Source organism: Lutra lutra, chromosome 8, assembly GCF_902655055.1.
Source record: "Lutra lutra chromosome 8, mLutLut1.2, whole genome shotgun sequence".
Taxonomy (NCBI): Eukaryota; Metazoa; Chordata; class Mammalia; order Carnivora; family Mustelidae; genus Lutra; species Lutra lutra.
Window position 1 is genome coordinate 119,281,624 of NC_062285.1, and position 24,404 is coordinate 119,306,027.

Genomic DNA, 24,404 nt, shown 5'->3' on the forward strand with positions numbered 1-24,404 from the left:
CTGGGTTCGAGCCCTGCATCGGGCTTTCTGCTCAGCAGGGAGCCTGCTTCCTCCTCTCTCTCTGCCTGCCTCTCTGCTTACTTGTGATTTCTCTCTGTCAAATAAATAAAATCTTTAAAAAAAAAATAAATAAATAAAAGGCTATATGGTGAACATCCGATTAAACTGTCAACTTCTAATTGTCTGCCACAGCTTCCTTTTCATCCTTATTTCATAGCAGTATGATTTGTGGATAGGTTGGTGTGCTTCATGATGAAATTTATTGAGCAGTGTTTTTAGAAATTCAGACACTTCAGTGTTTTAATACCTTTATTTAAAATGTTTTAAGTCACTATTAATCTTTTTTTTTTTTTAAAGATTTTATTTATTTATTTGACAGAGAGAGATCACAAGTAGGCAGAGAGGCAGGCAGAGAGAGAGAAGAGGAAGCAGGACCCCGGGATCATGACCCGAGCCGAAGGCAGAGGCTTTTAACCCGCTGAGCCACCCAGGTGCCCCTAATCTTTTTTTTTTTTTTTAAGATTTTATTTATTTATTTGACAAATAGATCACAAGTAGACGGACAGGCAGGCAGAGAGAGAGGGGGAAGCAGGCTCCCTGCTGAGCAGAGAGCCCGATGTGGGACTCCATCCCAGGACCCTGAGATCATGGCCTGAGCCGAAGGCAGCGGCTTAACCCACTGAGCCACCCAGGCGCCCCTAAGTCACTATTAATCTTGGCCATAATACCATTCTTGATCTTTTCTCCAAGTTCAGGAGTATGGTATGGACTTCATAAAAGATAGTTATAAAAACTGCGGGGGGGTGGGGGTGCCTGGGTGGCTCAGTGGGTTAACATCTCTGCCTTTGGCTCAGGTCATGGTCCCAGGGCTCTGGGATTAAGCCCCACATTGGGCTCTCTGCTCAGTAGGGAGCCTGCTTCCCTCTCTCTCTGCCTGCCTCTCTGCCTACTTGTGAACTCTGTCAAAAAAATAAAAAAAATCTTAAAAAAAAAACAAACAAACTGACGGGGCACTTGGGTGGCTCAGTCAGTTAAGCATTTGACTTCGGTTCAGGTCATGGTCTCAGGGTCCTGGGATCGATCCCCACGTCTGGCTCCATGCTCAGTGGGGAGTCTGCTTGTCCTTCACCCTCTGTCCCTCCCCCACTCATGCTCTCTTCCCTCACTCAAATAAATAAATAGAATCTTTAAAAAGCAACAAAAAAACCCTTACAGGCAGATACTGGCAGTTTTGGATGCTCTTTTGCCAACTTTGGCTTGAATTCATGACCCTGAGATTAAGACTGAACTGAGATCAAGAGTTGGACACTTAACCGATTGAGTCACCCAAGTGCCCCTTTGCAAGCAGTTTTTTGAAATAGTTCTTAATAATCCCCATTTTGGGGCATCAGGTTCTACTCTGAACCTAGGAAAAGTATATATGCCCTCTGATTTTTTCATATAATTTGATCCAGAAGAAGAACTCTTTTTCTCTAATAGTAACTATTCAGGAAAAGGTATTTTAAAATATGACACCCCAAATACTCCTTCCTGGATTAGTATCAGGTGACATATTCTTGGTCTGGTTCTGCCATTTACTAATTGGGATTTTCTTGGACATGTCCCTTAAAGATTCCTTGTTTTATCTCATAAAATTGATTTGAGAATCACATGAGGTCATGAAATACAAGTGTTGAACCACAAAGTGTATATAAGCAAACTAGTATTATTTTAGGTAAAGTCACACAGTCATTATTACTGGTATTAAACTAACACTAGCTCTTCTTCCTAGCTTTTGAAAAAGACTGCTAATGCATTTTTTATTCTTAAGAGTATCTTATTCAAAGTTCTTTAATTAGATTAAGTCAAGTAAAGTTTCCTTAGTGCTTTTGGTTACACAAGTCAAATTCTTATACATTAGCAGTATTCAGAATTCTTTTCTAAGAGTATTGGGTCAGTTTTATTATATCTTGTTTAAGATGCTTTGTGTGTGTTTGTGTGTGCTTGCTTTGTTCCTCTGCTTATGAGGTTTAAATAAATAATGTACTTGAAATGCTTTTTTCCTAGATGGAGATGGGGATGGAGATGGAGCAGCTGGAAAGAAGAAGAAAAAGAAGAAGAAGAAGAGAGGACGTTAGTGTCTTAAGTTGATCTTATCTGACAAATAAAAAGTATCTATTAACCAGAGGTTTGAATAGGTTTGAAATTGCATAAGATTCCATTGTGTGTCAAGGAAATAAATTTAGGCTTATTAGAGGTGGAATTTAGTGAAACTCACAACTGTTTTTTCATTTAACAATCTGTTGGCGTTTTCTTTATCTTATTCCCTTATTGAGCTAAGGGATGTTAATAATAAGTTGGTTGCATTTTACTGCAATTTAGGAATGAATTTATAATTTAAAACTTAAATAATACAAGTAACAATTCTGTCAGGGATGAATAAAGTCATTCTACCTTGCATAATAGGATAACCATAGTTTGCAGTTCACCTGCCAGCTTTGAAATTATGAGATTCTTCTTGATAAATATTTAATGAAGAGTACCATTATTTAAAATTTGTGTATATGGTTGAATTTTATTAATAACATTGTACTATTTTGTATTCATTTAAAATATGATCCTGCTTATGGTTTTGTTTCTCTAAATGGCAAACCAAACCTCTTCAGGGACCTGATATTCTATTAGGGAGACCAAGGGGAGATTGTATAGTCTTGGGGAATAAAAGTTGGGTTGAGAATCAGAACAAGTTCTAATCTTGGGTGCCCTTTAGGGTATAGGGACCACTGAGTATCTGGTTATACCTTCCTTTAAATCTTTCAGGCTAAAATTTTATGAATCAAAATATTGGAGGCTTGACTCATTTTTATATCTATGTTAAGAGAAATACTTAAATGTTTTTTAAGAAAGCTTTTGGCTCTACCAGGAATTTTCCAGATGTGTCACCAGATGAGGATGGGATAGCCTTTTTATTCAGGCATCTATTTTCAGATCCTTCTAGTCATAGGATGTCAGTTCTGTCCCTAGCATAGTCGGTACTTAATGAGCATGGGTTACCCGTGTTTTAGAAATCTTCCAGTGATTGTAATGTCATATTCCCTCCATTCAAAAATTGTTAAAAGTGTGCTCATGAGACATGATATTACCTGAGAATGGCTTGAGAGAGAACTATTTCTCCCAATACTCTTATATTACTCCCTAATGAAGGTAAATAAGGGGCTATTTTGTATTTGCCCTTGGTAAAATTCCTCCACTGACAGATGTTTTAGTATGATGCCATCATTTTTTATTGTGCTTCCTCTGAGGATGTTGAACTTACTTTTCATTTTATTTCTTTATGAGTACTCTCAAGAGACAGTCTTTTGTCTGGTCTTGGTATCAAGAATAATTGTGCTTTTCCTGAGTACTTAATGTGCTTTATCTCATAAACATGACCCATACAAATAACCAAGCCTTTTTTTTTTTGGAAGTATTGGCTCCTAGAGGGCTTAGAGTCAAATCTGTGGTTTTATATTGGTAGTATTTCAGGTACTATTTTATGTTCTTTCCATGTTTTGATTTTTGTTCTCTAATTTACTGTCTCTTATTTGTGTATTTTATATATCCTTGTAGGCTGTCATAAATCACTTGTGGAATAAACCAAATAATGTAATTATGGACTGTTCACTGCCCTCATTTTCCTCATCTCTAAAGTGAGAGAATTATAAGTGATAGTTAATGGTAACTGCAGTACAAATTGTTATGCATAGTTTTAGACAATACCTTGGACATAGTATATAATAGTTTTCCAGGTTACCCAGCATTTCATCTTGTTCTTCATTTTGTAGATGAGGAAACTGAGGCTTGGCACATCTAGCCATTTGTCCAAGTCACAGTTAATAAGTGGTTGAGGCTAGACTTCAGCTCTCATTTTTTGATTACAAATTTTTTTCTCTAATGATCTTTTTGAGTTTTTTTATTCTGTGTTAATAATTTATGGACATATAAAAGGCATCTTTATCAGAATTGTAGCTGAGATAAAGCTGAGGGCAGTGCAATAGTACTTTGTTGATAAAACTCACAATTTCAAAAGATCAGGAAAACTGAGAAATAGGCAGGTATTAACAAGCTGAAACTTAATAGACATATATAAAGTTAGTACAGGGTGATAAGGTCTAAGGATTTTGAGTGTTAGTATAATGTGAGCCAAAAAGCAGGGAGTCATAACTATTTAATAGGTGTAGGATTTTTAGAATCAGTAGTATAGCCTTATATTAATTATACCTTATTTGGGCCATTAATTTAAGTCAGTTCTAATATCAACTTAAAAGGAACACTGACAGTTTCAGGGTTGGCAAATAGAGGTGAAAGTGTTAAGAACCATATCCCTTAAAGTGATTTCTCATCATACAGAGGAAGGAATCAGTAGAAATTAAAAATAAAATTTTTTCAACTGTGAAGAATAAAGCTAGAACTAACAGATGAAAATAACAGGGAGAGAGAAGTGTAGGAAGAGCTTTCTAATAGAGTTCTTTCAAAATGAATGGATTTTCACTTCAGAGATAGATTGTCTGCATTGTTGGGAGCACACTGCCGTATGTCAGGAGTATTATGGGATTCCTAGATTTAAGTGTAAAGCAAAATTAGGTGATCTTTAAGATCTTTTTTTATTTTAAATTCTGCTGTTTCCTCTTAGGAGGAACCTTAAAGCGTTTCCCAAGTTTATGCGCCCATAGAGCACTTTTAAACATTATGTAAAGTCAAAAACATTTGGTGCTTATGAGGTACTGAGTGTTTGAATTAAAAGAAGGAACCAAAGTATAGTTCAATGGGTAAATGATGTGGTTCAATAAATGGTTATACTTTTATTTATATAGTTCTTTTTCCCCCATTGCAGAACAAAGAGAGCAAAATGGTGTTAAACTTTAAGACACACAAAATCCATAAGGCCAGTTACAATCAAAAGGATACCACATATTTCACCTCAGTAGTTGAAGTGCTACAGAAATGCATCAAGTGTCCAGTATCACTGCATAAATTAATAGACTTCCTGGCATTTTTGGGGAACAGCATTCATTACTAAAAGGCAGTTCTTTATATAGTGGGAATTCTATAACTGGTTCAGTGTATTGAAAAATTTTTTTAAAAGACAAATCTCCAGATATTTTTAAAAATCATCTTGGAACACTGGTGTCTTTTAGAATATAGTTTGGGAAATAATGTCCTTAAAATGTATGCTAAGGACTATAACTTTTTTTTAAAGTATCTGGGAATTTGTATGTGGCTACCTAAATTCTTTTAGCACTGGGTATGTATACTCTTAACTTTTATACCTAATATACCCTTGAAATAAGTTCTTCACTTACTAATACGTAATAGCGTTATATTTTTACCTCATTGTTGTAGGGTTTCTTTCATACTTTCTTGTTTCCTCTTTGATTTTTATTTGTGAAAACCAGCCTCTCTATGCTATTCTATTTCTGGTATAGTAAATGAAGACAAAAATACTAGAAATGTACTTTCTGCCAAGATATATACTGTTTAAATACATAATGGAGTTCTAAGGAGTTGAATATTTCTATTCCCAAGCAACAGTAAATTGGAGAGGAGGTGGCCAGCATGGTGAAATATCTTCTGTTTTTAACCATAAGGCTATGATAGCAAGAAGGTTCCTTAAAATTAGGACATACAGCAGCCATTAGGAACTGAGAAAAAATGTAATGATAACTGCTTAATTTTATTTTTAACTACAGAAGTTAATGTTTTATTTGTATCTCACAGCAAAAGTTCAAACAGACCCTCCCTCAGTTCCAATATGTGACCTGTATCCTAACGGTGTATTTCCCAAAGGACAAGAATGCGAGTACCCACCCACACAAGATGGGTAAGAATCATAAGATAACTTCCAGTTTGACTTTTGAAAGTTGTAGTTTAGCGATAAAGCAGATTTGATTTTTCTCAGAACTTTGCTCCACTACCTTAATAAAAGCTTGTGAATTGTTATAGAAAATACAGTAGAAGCCGTCTTATCCAAAATGATTGGGACCAGTAGTAGTTCAGTCAATCAAAAAAGTATGTTAAAGTGGGGATCACAAAACTAAAAAAATCTTTATTGATAAAAGTTAACTTAAACATTTGTTTTTCATCAATCTCAGTATTAGAACATGGATTTGTATCATACTCCACTTTTTTCTTCCCATAAGCTATATCCATAATACCTTGTCTGTAAATGTAATCCATTTTGAGCTTCCATGAGGAATACAAGCTAAGTAATCTGAGGGCTGATATTGGATATTTACATTTTTTTCCTCAAACCATTTGCAGCTGCGCTTAATTTGACAGAGGTATTTTTTGATGACTTCCCTTTATTGAGATTTTTCTGAGTAGTCAATTTAGTTTCATTGGAAAAATTCTTTTTATGTACTATATAGCTAAATTACATAATTATAGTAACAAGTACAGATGACTTACACTGGTTTGCAGATGCATCACCTGATTGTTGAAAGTGTTTTGAAAGGATAGATTTCACCTGGTCAGCAGACAGTCATAGTGGCATTACGCTGACTGGTTAAGAACATGGAAGCTGGGATTCAAATGAATCCCAGCTCTGACACTTATTAGCTTTGTGACTTGGGCAAGTAATTTATCATGTCTTTGCTTTCATTTCTTCATCTATAAAATGAGCACTTCGTAGGGTTGTGAGGAATAATAATATATGTAAAGCACTTAGGAGAGTAACAGATGCATAGTAAGCATGACGCGTTAGCTGCTGCTGTCAGCCCCTCGTTAGCTGCTGCTGTCAGCCCCTCATATTCAGCATACAATGAGCATTGGTTAGTATATTTTTACAGAGAGAATCAAGAGCATCAGTTAATCCAGTGGTTGCAATAGTTGGTTAAGAAAGCTTCTACTGTAGCCTTGTTTCATTGACCTGTAAAGACATCATTGTTTTTCTTTAAACTTCAGGAAAGAACATGATGTTGTTACATTTAATCCCTCTCCTTCATTCCTAGTACTTTTAGTGAATAAGTATAAAGTTCTGAAATTTTGTGTCATGAGCATCTTTTCTTTGAATTTGAATTCACCAGTCACTATTCCTATCTTGAAGTGTCTATTTTTGAAATGTCACAGACATATAATTTCACATTAATTAACTTAATTTTCTAATTAAACTAATTAACTTAATTAAAATAATTTTCATAGTAAAATAATCACATTTATTTTTAAAGATAGTCTTTTTATTTTATTTATTTTTGCTTGTTCCCTCTTCCTTCCCTTCTTTCCAGACCCATGTAAACACCTAGCAGGTAGCCTTCCATATTTTTATACACTTATGTATGTGTACATCTATGTCCATTTATGTAAAGGGACTCTTTTAGTCTTGTTTTCCAAAATGGAATCATAGGCACACTTACCTCACCTTTTCTCCTTCAGGACTATCTCTTAGAAAGCCCTCCAACTCAGTCAGAATAGCAGTTATTCCTTTGAATGGTTTCATAATATTCCGTAGTGTGGCTGTGCCATACTTTATTCCACCATTTTCTTTCTTTCTTTTTCTTTTTTTTTTTTTTTTTAAGATTTTTGCTTATTTATTTGACAGAGAGAGACGCAGTGAGAGAGGGGAACACAGGCCGGGGAGAGGGAGAAGCAGGCTTCCCGCTTAGCAGGGAGCCCGATGTGGGGCTTGATCCCAGGACCCAGGGATCATGACCTGAGCTGAAGGCAGACGCTTAACGACTGAGCCACCCAGGTGCCCCTATTCCACCATTTTCTAATTGATCAGCCTTCATTCTGTCTCTGTTTTTTGCAATACTACAAACCATTCTGTAATAAAAATTTCTAAGAATATACACGTGTGTGTGTATTATCTCCTTATGTTATGGCAGTTTTATTATGGAATAGTTTTCCAGGAGTGGAATTGCTGTATCAAAGAATATATTAATACTTTAGTTTATGATTCCCAGACTAATAATTTTGAGCATTTTTTTATTGTTGGCTTTATTGTTTTTCAAGATAGAACTATACTACAAACAGTTTTATAACCCTTTTTTAAATTTGGTTTCATGTTAGTAAAGAAATCAACAGTATTTTTATATGTCTCTGTATATGTATGTGTTTTCTACTGATTTTTCTTTTTTTGCTAGAGCATTTAAAAAATAAGTTTTGGGGGGTTTTTTTGTTTTTGTTTTTACAATTTTATTTATTTGACACACAGAGAGACATCACAAGTAGGCAGAGAGGCAGGCAGAGAGAGAGAGGGAAGCAGGCTCCTAGCTGAGCAGAGAGCCGGATGCGGGACTCTATCGCAGGACCCTGAGCTTATGACCTGAGCCGAAAGCAGAGGCTTAACCCTCTGAGCCACCCAAGTGCTTCCCAAGTGCTTTCCCCCCCTTTTTTTTTTAAGTTAGATCTCCAAGCCCAGCATGAGTTTTGAACTCATGACCCTGAGATCTAGAGTTGCATGTTCTACCAACAGAGCCAGCCAGGTACCCCAAGTCTCTTTTGAGTCTTCACTTCTAAAAACTTCAAGCAATGGGGTGCCTGGGTAGCTCAGTTGTTAGGTGTCCAACTCTTGATCTCAGCTCAGGTTTGTTGTTGTTTGTTTGTTTTTTTTTTGTTTATTTGGTTTTTTTTAGATTATTTAATCATTTCAGAGGGAGTGGGTGGGGACATATGGAAAGGGAAAAGGAAAGAAGCAGACTAAGCAGACTCCCCCTCTGAGAGCTGAGCCTGTTGAGGATGGATCTCACAACCCTGAGATATGACCTTAGCCGAAATCAAGAGTTAGAAGCTTAACCAACTGAGTTGCTCAGGTGCTCCTCAGCTCAAGTCTTAATCTCAGGGTGGTGAGTATGAGCCCCAAGTTGAGCTGCATGCTGGTTGTGGAGCCTACTTAAAAAAACAAACTTCAAGCATCTCCCAAGAATTAGATATCCTTCAAATTATCACACTTACATAAATTAACAGTAATTTTCCAGTATCATGTAAGTACCTAGTTCATATTTAGAATTTTTTCCCCTATTATCCCTGAGATATGTCTTTAGCTATTTTTGCCCTCTAAACCATGATCTAGTCAAGGTTCATATGGTGCATATAGTTAGAATCTCTACCTTCTTCTCTATTGCACTGACTTTTTGAAGAGACCAGGTAGTTTAGAAAGTCTTATATTTTGGGATTTCTTTTATTGTTTCCTTGTGGTGTCATTAAGCTTTTTTCTCTATGCCTTTATTTTCTGTAAACTGGAATTAGTTGTGAAGGGTTAGATTAGAGTTAGATTAAGCACTTTGGCTGGAACGTAAAAGTGATACTATGTTCTTCATATTGTATCATAGTCTGTTGCATCAGGTATAAGGTCAGGTTTTTCTCTTACTAGTTTTACTGTATTGATCACTTGGTTAATGTGGTAATAGCCAGCTGTTTCTTTTTTAAAGGTACTTTTTCCTTTTTGTAGTTTTCAAGTAATCTGTGGGGGTAGTTTGGTACCATTGGAATATCCTTTTCTTCCAACAGCTTTTTAATTATTTCAGTATCCATGCTTTATCAGTTATTTTCTTGGGGACTGCAGAATGGTAGATTTCTTTTAAGATTTTTATTTATTTGTCAGAGAGAGAGGGAGAGAGCGAGCACTGGCAGGCAGAGGCAGAGGGAGAAGCAGGCTCCCCGCCGAGCAAGGAGCCCGATGCGGGACTCGATCCCAGGACGCTGGGATCATGACCTGAGCCGAAGGCAGCTGCTTAACCAACTGAGCCACCCAGGCATCCCAGAATGGTGGATTTCTAATTCTGTTGTTCTTTCTACATTTATTAGCTGACCTGTAAGAAGAATTTTCCCTATCTACTGGGTATCAATTAACTTTATCAGTTAACTACAGTTTCTTATAGACAGAGTTAAAATATGCTTTATTTTTCCCCTTTTAAGTACCAGTTTTCAGAGGAAAGAATTGGTGTCATGTCTGTGTGTGTTCTTATTTCTGGGTTAAAAACATGCATTTTTATTTGTTTTTATTTTTTTAAAGACATGCATTTTTATTTTTATTTATTTTTTTAAAAAGATTTTATTTATTTATTTGACAGACAGAGATCACAAGTAGCAGAAAGGCAGGCAGAGAGAGAGGGGGAAGCAGGCTCCCTGCTGAGCAGAGAGCCCGATGCGGGGCTCTATCCCAGGACCCTGGGATCATGACCTGAGCCGAAAGCAGAGGCTTAACCCACTGAGCCACCCAGGCCCCCCAAAAGTCATGCATTTTTGAATGGCTTTTTATAAATGTGGCATTTAGTGATTTAAAAATACAAATATAACTAGTTTTTAAGTTACCTATGCAATGAGTTCAGAAATGTTTTGACTGAAATTAATTGGATTCCTTTGTGTCTTTTGGTTTGACTTATGTATTTTATGCTTTTAATCTAATAAAAATGATGAAATACTGAAAAGACTCAGAAGTATGAAAGAGTTGTGAATTTACATACTCTATAAACACTTCTGTAAAGATTCTTTCAAGCAGTTATTCTGATAGTTTTGTTGCACAGATATGTTTTAAGCATTTCTAACCCACCTCTGTCAGTTGGATGAATTAATTGCCCTTTCAGAGATTTATTATGAGCTCAGAAGGTTTTTTTCCATCTTACTAATTTCTCTATTTTTGCTAAATAAACTGATGATCAAAATGTTTTATTTAGGAAAGGGGAGAGGCTCCTTCATCATATTTTCTTAGAAATAGTACGAGCTTGGAATTATGATTTTAGAGCTTGAATTCACTGCTTCTAAGGATCAGCTATGCAGCTTCAGAAGTATAAGATCACGTGAGGCTTGTTGATTTCAGTATTGGGGATCTTTATTGTATTATGTTCTGATTTTAAAATGTAGTCAAATAGCATTTGGATTTTTTTTTTTTTTTAAAGATTTTATTTATTTATTTGACAGAGAGAGATCACAAGTAGACAGAGAGGCAGGCAGAGAGAGAGAGAGGGGGAAGCAGGCTCCCCGCCGAGCAGAGAGCCCGATGTGGGACTCGATCCCAGGACCCTGAGATCATGACCTGAGCCGAAGGCAGCGGCCTAACCCACTGAGCCACCCAGGCGCCCCGGATTTTTTTTTTTTTTTTTAAGATTTTATTTATTTATTTGTCAGAGTGAGCACAGACAGAGTGTCAGGCAGAGGCAGATGAAGAAGCAGGCTCCCGCTGAGCAAGGAGCCCAATGTGGGACTCGATCCCAGGACACTGGGATCATGACCTGAGCCGAAGGCAGCGGCTTAACCAACTGAGCCACCCAGGCGTCCCTAGCATTTGGATTTAATTATACTTAACATTTTAACCTACAAGAAGTGAATTTGAGGAATTGAAATGCGAATTGATAATAACCAATTTCATTTTCATGGCTGATACCCATCAGTTCCCTGTGAAAATAGTCTATCTTATCATTCTAGAGAAAAGGTTTGAAGATATTTTTGTTTTTCACAAAATGTTTGGCTTCTGGGGCAGGGCTGTCCATATAGGTTTGGCTGTAGTATATGTGCTGGAGTTATGGCCCATGTAAGAGATGTGATATGAAGAATTGTGATATGTTAAGTTTAAAAATTGATTTAAGACTTTATCTAGTACTCTTAAGCCTGAAAATGATGTTTTCTTAGAATACTTGGGTTCTTGGTTCCCAGGAAAGATTTTTAGATTCATGGGAGAGAATGAACTGGAGTTATATCTGGAGGTCAGGAGATATAGTTTGTCTGTCCCATCATGGAGTGAGCAACTATATTGCAGCTGAAAAAGATTGAGTCATATGTCGAGAGTATAGTTTTTAAAGGATCTTATCCTGTTACCTTCTAGTCTAAGGATGTTTGTTTGAATACTTCTATTAGGAATTGCTTCTTGAGTCTTCACTATTCTGATAAAAGTAGTTTATATACATTTAAATATTTGTGGAGTTTAAAACTGACCTTAACAGATGGTGTTGCAATATTTCAGTTTTCTGATAACATCACTATACAGATTCAAAATACATTTCTGCGGGGGGTATGGAGAGGGTGGTTGGGTTGTGGACATTGGGGAGGGTATGTGAAAAGGTGAGTGCTGTGAAGTGTGTAAGCCTGATGAGTCACAGACCTGTACCCCTGGGGCAAATAACACATTATATGTTAATAAAAATAATTAATAAAAAAATACATTTCTAAACAAAAGAAACCAAAGAAGGCTCTGTGATGCTTAAGTATCCTTAAATAGACATAGGACAGCCCCTTTGAGTCTTTGTAGCAAATTAGAGGTGTTAGATGTTGGCACACAGGTAGCTGCTGCAGTAGAAAGTAATCATAATGAACTTGACAGTGACAGCATTTGGGGCCATTAACTTAGGGACTTGGTGTAGAGCAATTGTATAAACTTCTTTCAAGGCCCATATAGGAAATATTTCAGGCCTTGGGTGTTACTGATTTCTGCCTTTGTAGCATGCGAGTAGCTAAAGACAGCATATAAACAAATGGGCATAACTGTATTGCAGTACGATTTTATTGACAAAACAGGTGCTGGCTGGATTTGCCTGTAGACCATACTTGGAGACAAATAGTAATTCCTTGAAGGCATCACTTTTGTAAGTGAATATAATTTATATATTGGTGATCACTGAGTTTGTGAGCTGTATATTCAATATTGCTTAATGTGTGAAAGTTACAACTTTTTAAAAGATTTTCATTTGAAAACAGTTACTGCTTTTGAAATATGCTGCTTAAAGGGAGTCAGTGGATCTCCCTATTCCCAGATACTGGATAAAAAATGTTTGTTACTCCTGACAGCTTTTTTTTTTTTTTAAGATTTTATTTATTTATTTGACAGAGACACAATGAGAAAGGGAACACAAGCAGGGGGAGTGGGGGAGGGAGAAGCGGACTCCCTGCTTGAGCAGGGAGCCCTGTGCATGGTTGATCCCAGGACCCTGAGATCATGATTGGAGCCAAAGGTAGACACTTAACAACTGAGCCACCCAGGCGCCCCATACTCCTGGCAGTTTTAAACTATGACCCATATCCTTCAAGGAAGATCACTTCATATATAGATATATAGATATATAGATATAGATAATACACATATATACATACATACATACATACAATTAGAAAAATCCTACAAAAACACACAATATTTTATGTTTTGAGGGAGGTGTATAAAGATTTCCAGGTCAAGTTTTTGCATTAGTACTTACCCTGTGTATGAAGTTAAATGCTAATTTTGGTGTGGTCTTTTGAAGTCTCTTAGACTATAACCTTGAGTGGAAGGATGACTATTTTCTCCCATTCCTTGGTTTCTAGGACTCTCTTCTGACTTAAGATTTTTGTCTTTTTGTGTGGCAGAGTTTTAGTCTCTATGAATGAAATCTCACTTGAGGTTGTTGGGTTTGTTTTTTTGTTTGTTTGTTTGTTTTTCTTTTGAGTCCTAAAGAAGGTTTAACTTGATTTGGCTGGATTGCAAATGTGTGACTACTTGTATTTCAGAAATTTTGCTGACATTTAATAAGAGAAACTGAATGTGTAGCGTTTTATCTAAAATGTCTTATATTAGTATATTTTTATCTCTCCGCTTTTATGTTTATCTGCTGTTTCTTAATGACTAATGCTGTACATACTATAAAGGCGAACAGCTGCTTGGAGAACTACGAGTGAAGAAAAGAAAGCATTAGATCAAGCTAGTGAAGAGATATGGAATGATTTTCGAGAAGCTGCAGAAGCACATCGACAAGTTAGAAAATATGTTATGAGCTGGATCAAGCCGGGGATGACAATGATAGAAATCTGGTAAAAGAAATATATTTTTGTAAGAATATGATTTTTTTTTTTTTTTCTTTAGTGCTAACTCCAATTGTAATGTTTGGCTTTCATTATTACTTTGCTAAAACCTGAAAAAGTGAAGCTCCTAGAAATATCTCTGAGTTCTTGTACTGTAGATGTAATGAGGAAATTGTAAGAGGACATTTATACCTCAACCACCCTATTTTGTACTCATGTACACTTACATATGCAAATGCACACATTATTATGATTCTTATGTTCTGCTTGAAAATCTGTTATTTTGCTATCTAACAATTAATATCAAAATTATTGGTCATAAAACATAGTTACAATGAAATGAAGAAACCAATAAAAGTAGTTATTTCTCCAGTTTTCCCTGAGGAGTAATTAGTTGTAAAAGGCAACAGTCCTCTAATTCAGACAATTTTTTAGGTGTGCAACATTGAGCAAATAAAACATAGTCAACATTTAAATTAGTCTAAGTCAAGAATTTCATTTCCTAGGGCGCCTGGGTGGCTCAGTGGGTTAAGCCGCTGCCTTCGGCTCAGGTCATGATCTCAGGGTCCTGGGATCGAGGCCCGCATCGGGCTCTCTGCTCGGCAGGGAGCCTGCTTCCCTCTCTCTCTCTCTCTGCCTGCCTCTCCGTCTGCTTGTGATCTCTCTCTGTCAAATAAATAAATAAAATCTTAAAAAAAAAAAAAAAAGAATTTCATTTCCTAGAAAACTAAGTAAAAAGTGGATCTTGTGGTTCTGTTTCTTCAGACTTCTAATGGAAATAAATTCTTTTTATCTTTTAGAGATGAGCTGCTATTTTCATAGCATCAGAGAACTATTTATTCATATCTAGGAAGTGCTCAGATTACTCCCAGAAAGTAATTTAAGAGTATTTAGTGAACTCTCTGGACCTGATGACTTGTAGGTTATATAAGGATAAAAATGTAAAAGTAGACAATTTTTTTTTAATAGTGAAAAGTTGGAAGACTGTTCACGAAAGCTAATTAAAGAGAATGGATTAAATGCAGGCCTGGCATTTCCTACCGGATGCTCTCTGAATAACTGTGCTGCCCATTATACTCCAAATGCTGGTGACACAACAGTATTACAGTATGATGACATCTGTAAGATAGACTTTGGAACACATATAAGTGGTAAGTTCTTGGAAATAAGCCTCCCCTAGCCAAAAAAAATCTAGTCTTCTTTCTGCTGGATGGGGCTACATGTTTTGAACTCTCCAGTTTTCTTCTTTATGCCTTACTTTTCAGTAGAGCTGTGTTGAGGCAGATTTTGAGATTTTTTTAAGCATCCTGCTAAATGGAATATAATGAAAACTGTTGGGTAGTTGAGGTTTATTATTTTTTGTAACAAAGTGTGAAGAATTTAGTCATGCATTTCTTCATGTTGTTTCAGACAATTATCCGTATAACAACAAACATTTACTTAGATCCTTTAAGTTTCAACCTTTATATACTTGCTGGCTTTTCTAAATTCTGTCTCAAACCTCCTCAGGTTAGTATCTTTTTATCTCTCTTTAGGTGAGAAAATAAAGCTCAAATAAAGTATTTAACCTGAGGTTTTGCTAAATTGGAGAAACTGAACTGATGATTGACCAGTGTCTGTGGACCCATACATTTTCTCTGCCCACATTGCTATTCTTTAGTTCCCCAGGTTTTTCTCTTTGATTTCTGTTTATAATTTTGCTTATCCACCTGGGTTAGTACTGGATTGGTATTTTCTTGAAGTAATATATACTAACACTGGAAATAGTCTTTTTATTCTAAAACCTTTATGTTTTAGAATAATGTATGCTTTTTTCCACTTGGATTGTGAATACTGTCTGGGTACTTGGACTGTTGCCTTCATCTGAACCCATCATTTTATTTTCCTCTTAACTAGTAAGTTTAATAGAGTAGATGCTATGAAGTAGACATATTGACTAATGGATAAGTCAACTTAAAGAAGAATTTTCTCTTTCAGGTAGGATTATTGACTGTGCTTTTACTGTTACTTTTAATCCCAAATATGATACATTATTAAAAGCTGTAAAAGATGCCACTAACACTGGAATAAAGGTATGTGAACTAGAAGCACAATTTCATTCAATGTATTTTGAACCTCTTCTAGCCTGTTTAAGGTCTTTGGATTATGTAAGACTGGTCTGCTGCCCTTAGGGTTTAAAGTGGGTAATTCTAGTACACTGTACCAAAGACTTACAGAGGAAGTTATAATGTGCAAAGCAGTTTATTTTAAAATACTAATAAATTGCTAAAAAAATCTTCATTTTGAGTAAAAATGTATACATCATTTTGTTTTTAGTGTGCTGGAATTGATGTCCGTCTGTGTGATGTTGGTGAGGCCATCCAAGAAGTTATGGAATCCTATGAGGTTGAAATAGATGGGAAGACATATCAAGGTATGCTTTTAAAAACTGTATCTTATTTTGAAATGCATGTGACCTCTTACAGAATTAATTTTGCAGAATCGTGTTGAGTGCTTTCTTTGGGTCAGCAGCTTTATCTCTATCTCCTGGGAATACAAAGAGGGAAAATGGGGGAAGGGGGAAATGAATGACCTCCTCATATTAGGAAAACTGTGGTCACTAGGTGGGAACTATTGTCAAGCTACTGTGGTGTAGGTGATGGGACACCAAGGGATTTATCCCAGAATGGACAAAATGCAGACTTGGTTTTCTGTGACTAGTCCGATTGAGGCTCAGAGACAAGCCAGAGACTCTTTCCATTGATGCCTCCACCCCCCCCCCCACTTTTTTTGCTTTGAATTCAGAATTTAGAGTCCAGTTAATTTCTTGTGTGTCTTTCCTTTAATCTTTATTCCCTTTGCCTCTTAGTATTTCTTAGCTACTGCCTTAGGTACATAGTCCAGAGTCACCTATGCTTTCTGCTGCTTTCCCATCATTCCAGCCTTTCTCCAGTCTCCGGGTCTGACCACTATCCCCCTTCCTAATCTCTGCTCACTGTTTTCTCTAACTGCTATTCTAATAACTTTCTCACAGAGTATTTCCTACATTTCCTTTAACCAAATCCTATCTCTTCTTTATATTCCTCTTTGCAGAGACACTCATGCTTCCTTGCCCTCAGTAAATTCACATCATTTAGCATTTTTTGCATAACCTTGCTGATAGTGATAGAGTATTATGTTTCTACCAACTACAGAAGGGGTTCTTCCTCTGGAACCTGATGTTATCTGTCCTTGTGGCTCTCTGTCAGATCCTGTGAACACCAGTACAAATCAAAATACTCTCTTAAGGCTGCTCACACGTGGATGGGAGGTATTATGGGATAATGAAGAAAACATATTGTAAGGTCAGACAGGTCTATCTGACTTAGATAAACTTAGTCATACTGTAGGGTCAGACAGGTCTCTCTGAACTTAGATAAATCCTGTAAACAGAACCCAAGTTTCTTTGACTGTAATAGGATTAAGGATGTCATGTTTTCTTTCTTTTTTTTTTTTTTTTTTAAGAACTGTAAATTTTATGACAATGCATGGAATTTACTAGTGTGCAACAAATTTGTGATTTCCTTCCCCCAGATTTGGGATTGGTGTCACAACAAACAATGCTTACTCAAGTCCCTCTCAAATCATCTTTCCTTCTGTTGTTTTCTAATTCTGTAATTTTGGTTGGCTTGTGTTCTGCCCTTCAGGATGTATTAAGTGACAGTTTGACTTAATATTTAGTTACCACATAACATTGCCAACCTGAAATATTGGAATCAGTATCTGCCTTCTTACACTTTCCGTTAACCCAGTGCAAAATTTTAGGTTCTGTTGTTTCAGCACACCCCTTTTTTGATACCACTTATTGTGTTGATCAAGGTTTTTAGTGGAGGGTGGCATAATTAATTTTTACTAATTTGAGTAGAAAGTATATAGACAAATCATGATGTTGGGAAGATAAAGAAATGGACAGTAGGCTGTATTCCCAGCAGCAGTTTCCAAAAACCATGTAACAGAATGAGCCATCAAGGGAGTGGTTTTATTTACCTTGATCAGGAAGCTATAGAATTGGAAAGTTACCTTTATAGTTTCTGGTCCCAGAATTAGCCTGCTGCAGTCACAACCTGTATAATATACAAATGGATACTCCTATGCCCTGCTCCTTCTGTGTAACTTGGTTTTTATGTGAGGTTGGTATAGCTAAGAAATCTTAAGTAAATGTATTTTTGATTGGCCTGTGGGGTAAGTTTGCCAGGTCTTGGGAAATAGTGATGCTTACTGAATTTTAAAGTAAATTTAGCTTACCATTTGTAAAAGAAGGTGAATTTTTTTGAAGAGCTAATTGAGAGTTTTTTCTGTGCCATCCCCTAAATATAATTGTCATTTTTTCATTGTCAGTGAATTGAAAAAAACCTTGCTACCTACTCTGCCCTGAAAGAAGGGTAGCTTGTACTAAGAATTCTAGCACTGGTAAAGCTAGATTTTTTTTTTTTTTAAAGATTTTATTTATTTGACAGACAAGAGATCACAAGTAGGCTGAGCAGCAGGCAGAGAGAGAGGAAGGGAAGCAGGCTCCCTGCTGAGCAGAGAGCCCGATTGGGGGCTCGATCCCAGAACCCTGGGATCATGACCTGAGCCGAAGGCAGAGGCTTTACCCACTGAGCCACCGAGGCGCCCCTAAAGCTAGATTTTTTTAAACCCTTTTTTATTGTGGAATTACGTCATGTGTGAAGAGATACATGCAACATAAAAATTCAGTTAAGCAATTGTGAAAACTACAATCCCTTGTGGAATAGAATATTCCCAGCAGTTCAGAAGCCCTTCAGTTCTGTATACCCTTTTGAATTATAGCAGCCTTCCTCTAGCAAACCACTGCCTGGAGTGCTGAAGTATTTGCATTTGCTTTTCTTAATGTCTTTATCACCTAATTATGTATCCCTAAATAATACTATTGTGCTTAATTTTGATATGTATAATAAATAAAACAGTATGCATACAACTGTGCCTTCCTCTCTTCTTTTTTTCTTTAGGTTTTATTTCAGTTGTTCACTGTATCGCAACTTTTTGTTTTTATTATTGTATAGTGTTCCATTGTGTGAATATACCTCAGTTCATTCTGTCATTGGTCTTGGGACCTTGGAATTGTTTAAATTTTCCTAACACATGAGCTGTGCTATAATAATAGAATTTCATTTTATAATTCTGTCATTTTGACACAAAATTCTCATTTTCACATTACCTTTTGGTCCATAACTGTATTTTTTGTTTGTAATCACAGTGTACATGGCATTTTATAACTTTTATTAACGATACCTCCTTGGATGGACCCCCATTGTGTCATCACATAATTTGTTCTTTTCCCAGTATCTCCCTTCCTCCCTTCTAGTTTTTGATAACACTGTAAACATCTTTTCATATTCCACTAGTTTTCCAGTTTGTATGTAACTGTGCCAATGTGGGGTAGTTTAGTAGAGCCATGTCTTATTTTTAAGTCAATACTTGAAGTCTGTGTCAGAAAGCTAAGAGATCTGTTTGTGCTCCTGAAGGCCCTGAATAACTGTCTTTTCCTGTTACACCAGTGAAACCAATCCGTAACCTAAATGGACATTCAATTGGGCCATATAGAATACACGCTGGGAAAACAGTGCCCATTGTGAAAGGAGGAGAGGCAACAAGAATGGAGGTATGTGTGCCATTAGTAGTGTTTTTATGAAGCATTTTAATTTTTTTCCAAACTAAAGTTGGTGGTAGTTGAGTATGTAGTATGTTGAGCAAAATTAACTTGCCATCTGTACTCCAATAGGAATTGGTCTACCTGAATGTGCAGATCGTGACTGGTCAGACAACGGCTCAGTTAGATGTGGAAGTTGGCTAGCCAGAGGGTGGTTTTTTCACCACTTATGAGGCATCTCTTAGGCGCCAGTCCCTTTAGTAGTCACTAAGGATGCAATAGTGAACAAAATAAAATTCTTGCCCATGTAAAGGCTACATTCTTTTTTCTTAAGTAGGCTCCATGCCCAGTGTGGAGCCCAGTCCGGGGCTTGAATTCACAGCCCTGAGATCAAGACCTGAGCCAAGATCAAGAGTCAGACACTTCACCAGCTGAGCCACCTGGGTGCCCCACAAAGGCTACATTCTAATAGGAGGACACAGAAAGACCAAAGAGTGCTAAGGAGATAAAGCAGGAAGGGTGGATAATGACTACCGGGGTTATTTCATGTTGTTTCTTACATGAAGTAAACAATACCTCAGGCTGAAGTTAATAGATGGCAATTTAATTAGTTCTTGATTTTTCTTTTCTCCCCTGATTCTTACATATTCTTCAGGAAGGAGAAGTGTATGCCATTGAAACCTTTGGAAGCACAGGAAAAGGCGTTGTTCATGATGATATGGAATGTTCACACTATATGAAAAACTTCGATGTTGGACATGTGCCAATCAGGTGAGAGACCGTTGTTTTTAATATGTTTCTTTTCCCAGTTAGCAGCATTTTTAAAAATTTGACAGATATCCACAGTGGTACATTTGTAAGTGTACAGTTCTATAGCCTATCAGGAAGTTTTGTGGATTTTTATAATACAGCAAAGAAACTAGCCTGTTAAAAATCGTAACCGCAATAAAAACGACATAGGCAGGTATTCTCTTAAGATACAGTTTCCGATGGTAATTTGAGAGGTCATAATTTTGCTAGCATTTCTAGGTTGGTTTTTTGTTGTTGTTGTTTAAAGATTATTTATTTATTTATTTGACAGAGAGAGATAGATCACAAGTAGGCAGAGAGGAAGGCAGAGAGGGGGAAGCAGACTCCCCACTGAGCAGAGAGCCCGATGTGGGGCTCAATCCCAGGACCCTGAGACCATGACCTTAGCCGAAGGCAGAGGCTTAACCCACTGAGCCACCCAGGCACCCCTAGCATTTCTAGGTTTTTGTTCTTAATATTTTCTTATTGGTAAACTTTCTATTTTTAACCTTTTTTTTCCCCCTTAACTTTTTTGGAGAAGATGGTTGAAGGATGGATTTATACCTCCTTTATGTGCAGGTCTTTTCAGCTTGATGCACAGAAAAGGAAATTGCCATCATAGTACTGTTGACAAGTCTCTATGGGGAAATTAACACACGTGCACATAGACACATATGATAAGACAGCCTTCAGCAGGTCTCCCATTCAGCTGCCATGTATAATTAGGTATGGGCTGTTACACATTCTGACTTTTGAATGTTGAAAGAGGCAACAAAAAGTTTTTTGAATTACTGAGTAAAGCCACATCTACTGTATAAGTTTTCCTTAATGGGGAAACTTTTTTTTTCCTTAATGGGTAACTTTTTAGCTACCTTTAATTCTGGATTTTCTCTTCTTAGGCTTCCAAGAACAAAACACTTGTTGAATGTCATCAATGAAAACTTTGGCACCCTTGCCTTCTGCCGCAGATGGCTGGATCGCTTGGGAGAAAGTAAATACTTGATGGCTTTGAAGAATCTGTGTGACTTGGGCATTGTAGATCCATATCCACCATTATGTGACATTAAAGGATCATACACAGCACAGTTTGAACATACCATACTGTTGCGTCCAACGTGTAAAGAAGTTGTCAGCAGAGGAGATGACTATTAAACTTAGCCCAAAGCCGCCTCAACATCTTTTATTTTCTAAGCTTTGTTGGAATACATTATACCAGAAGTAATTTGCAACATGTTGTCTGTTTAACAGTGGACCTATGTAATGCTTTTATCCATGTTTAAAAAGGAAGGAATTTGATCGAAGGCAAACCATCCAATGTAATTAGCCAAGGAAAAAGCTTTCAAGACTTTCAAATGTTAACTGTTTTTTCCCATCTAGGAAATGCTATAAAGCTCAAATTAGTTAGGAATGACTTATACATTTTTTGTTTGAACACCTAAGAGATGCTTTTCAGATATTTATATTGCCATATTCTTAATTGAATGCTTTGAATGACTACATCCAATTCTGCACCTATACCCTCTGGTATTGCTTTTTAACCTTCCTGGAATCCATTTTCTAAAAAATAAAGACATTTTCAGATCTGAGAGCTATATTTCAATGTCTGTGGTTATAATTGTGCACAGGAATTAGCTAAACGTAAGTAGCTGAACACGTAGGGAAACGTAGAGCCTTTTATCTTGACTGTAGACCTCTACACTGAAACTTTTCTTCCGATAGAGCGGCTAAAACAAGTTCTGTACGTGCATAAAGTGGGAGAATCTTCAGAAATTAACATAGAGCTTTAGGAATAGTTTGCCTTTATTTTCTTTTTAGAACCATATTAATCTTTGTCTTTCATTTTTTCCCCTGACATTGGAAAGATTAATTGAAACATGCTAGTAGGAACATTATACCAGCTCGAAACCTTGATTTAGTAAAATCTCAACATACAGATCCTTTCTCCAGTGGTAGTACTTACCAGGAAATGTATTCAGCTTACTCAGTAGACCAAAAGGGCATTTAAAACTACAAATACTAAGACAGGGAAACTTCCTGTACTTGGATTGTGCTCTAGTTAGAAAAGTTTAATTGCATCATTAGGCTTTTTCATTAGTGAGCCAAATGACTTTAACACCCTGCCCTCTGCACTGGCTTGAATTCAAAACTATGGTGGCATTTCAGGGAGTGAGGTTAAGGTAACATTATGGCAGCTAAGTGCATAAGTTGAATGTAAGATGCTGAATACTTGCTTGAACTGAGTCCCACTACAGATTCTTGAACAAATTGCTTGAATTCTTTGTAACTGATTTTTGGGGAATGTTCCAACATAATTTTAAAATTGTTTATGTACCAAGGTAAAGCCTTAATTTGTATATGCTTTAGCACAATAAGATTCACTGCCTCTGGGATGCTGTTTAGTTTGTATTTTGTTTAATGTTTTTCTCATAGGAAGAAAAACCGGACTTCTGTACTTAGATCTATTATACATTAAAAAGCTGCTCTTTCAGCATTAGAGCTATAAATGAATGTTATCTTATGGGATAAACAATCTAGTTTTTAGCTATATGAGCCATGTTTATTATGGTGCTAATGTTCAAGAGCTACTTTTGGATTATTTCCTCCATTTTCTGTGATGTGCCTAGTGGCAGAGCTCACCAATTCATGCTTGGGCATGTTACAGGTCTTGGGGCCTCCAGCTAGTTCTTTTGGGGTTCTGAGTCCACACCTTCTTGATGTGTTTTGGTGGGAGACAGAAAGTACCTTGATTTCTAAGCTCAAAGAGTTTTACAATTGACCTTATGAGTGAAGAATTTTGGAGCTTTGTGAGACCTCTTTAGCAGTAGTGATCTCAAACCCATTATGAGCTCCAAGCTCCCCCTCCCTGGTGTAACTGTTGGGAGCAGTAACATCACTGCAAGCCCCTGGAATAGCTGGAAGGAATATGATCTTGTAAATAGGAAAGCTGTCACTTAAAAAAATTGTATTGTTTACCTACTAGCCATGTATCTCTTGAAATCATTTTGTCATGTTTACAATGATGTACCTTACTGGTAACAAATTAGTTTGATGTTTAACAAATAGTGCCTTTAGTAAATTATTTTACAACCAAAACATGTTGTTTTTTGTTAGATCAACTTAGCTGAATGTAAAGTCTACACTGAGATATAGAACAAGAAATCTAAGTTTTTGTTCATTGGCTAGGTTTTAGTTTTGTTGTAAATTTAAGAGACTTTTTTTATATCAGTTTTACGTTTGTACCAAAATTGAGCATAAACTGCGGAGTTCCCATATACCCCCTTGGCCACACACACACAGCCTCCCCTCAAAGGTTTTGGTTTTGAGGGATTAAAGTAAAAGGCTAAGTCACTTTCTCTCATATATTTTTACAATGAAGTTAAGTACTGAAACAAGCAACCTATACGATTAGAAACAGCAAAGCTTCCAGAGTGGTTTTTAAAATAATCTCCCTAAAATTAGGTGCAAAAGTGTACAGCAGCTAACCCAAATATAAAGTAATCCTTGAAATTAAAAGAAGCTAGACTCTAGTATCTTGACCACATAAATTTTTAATGAGGTATAATTACATTAACAGTTGAGGTAACAACTTGCATAGGTATTTAAATGAATGATTTTAAACTTTAGCCATTTAATACTGAAGCTGTATTTCTGGCATAAATGATTTGTCTGTTCAGAGATAAATTCTCATTGCACTTCATGATCAGCTGCCCCAATGACCTGTTCTCTGAAATTTAAGTAAAATTTGCTAATAGAGGTCCTTTTCAAGCTTATACTTAATAGATGATCAGTAGCCGAGAACAGCATTCCACAGGATATTATCTTTCACTAAGATTTCAACCTGTAGGGAAACCCCCTTAAAAAAGGAAAAAATGATCTTCCAGTGGTTAACCCTGAGCTAAGATGTTAAATAGCTGATCTATAGAGGTTAGTGAATAGTTACCAGCAGTTGGATTTTGAAGAAATCTAGTAAGATTATTAAGGAGCAGAATTTTCATACTGTATTTTTTTAATGATATGCAAGTTTAGATAATTTTTAATTAAAAAAGTAAGGGCCCAGTGTTTGAGTATCTGAGGCTCCTAATCTTCACATAATAGGAGCAAAACTTATCCAAGCCTTTAGCTATTTAGAAATATAAGATGCTGAACATGTTGCTCAGTTGCCAATTTTTTTTCTCTTCAAGAAGACAATTTTTTTCCTTCAAAAATCTCGATATGATATGGTACAAAGCTTTTAAGAGATCTAATGTTAAACATATAAAATGAA

The 24,404-nt window shown here is 36.5% G+C and overlaps 1 protein-coding gene across 2 annotated transcripts in view; it reads left to right on the plus strand.

Moving 5' to 3' along the window:
* METAP2 (methionyl aminopeptidase 2) overlaps positions 1-21,726 on the plus strand; it is a 30,870-nt gene extending 9,144 nt beyond the window's left edge. For both annotated transcript variants that reach the window (XM_047739827.1, XM_047739828.1), the window contains exons 3-11: positions 2,047-2,112; positions 5,737-5,839; positions 13,570-13,731; positions 14,692-14,873; positions 15,700-15,794; positions 16,039-16,135; positions 19,260-19,363; positions 20,007-20,122; positions 21,040-21,726. In XM_047739827.1, the coding sequence (XP_047595783.1) occupies positions 2,047-2,112; positions 5,737-5,839; positions 13,570-13,731; positions 14,692-14,873; positions 15,700-15,794; positions 16,039-16,135; positions 19,260-19,363; positions 20,007-20,122; positions 21,040-21,292 (1,178 nt within the window). In that variant the 3' untranslated portion in view covers positions 21,293-21,726. The remainder of the gene's footprint in view (positions 1-2,046; positions 2,113-5,736; positions 5,840-13,569; positions 13,732-14,691; positions 14,874-15,699; positions 15,795-16,038; positions 16,136-19,259; positions 19,364-20,006; positions 20,123-21,039) is intronic.
* The last annotated feature ends 2,678 nt before the right edge of the window (positions 21,727-24,404 follow it).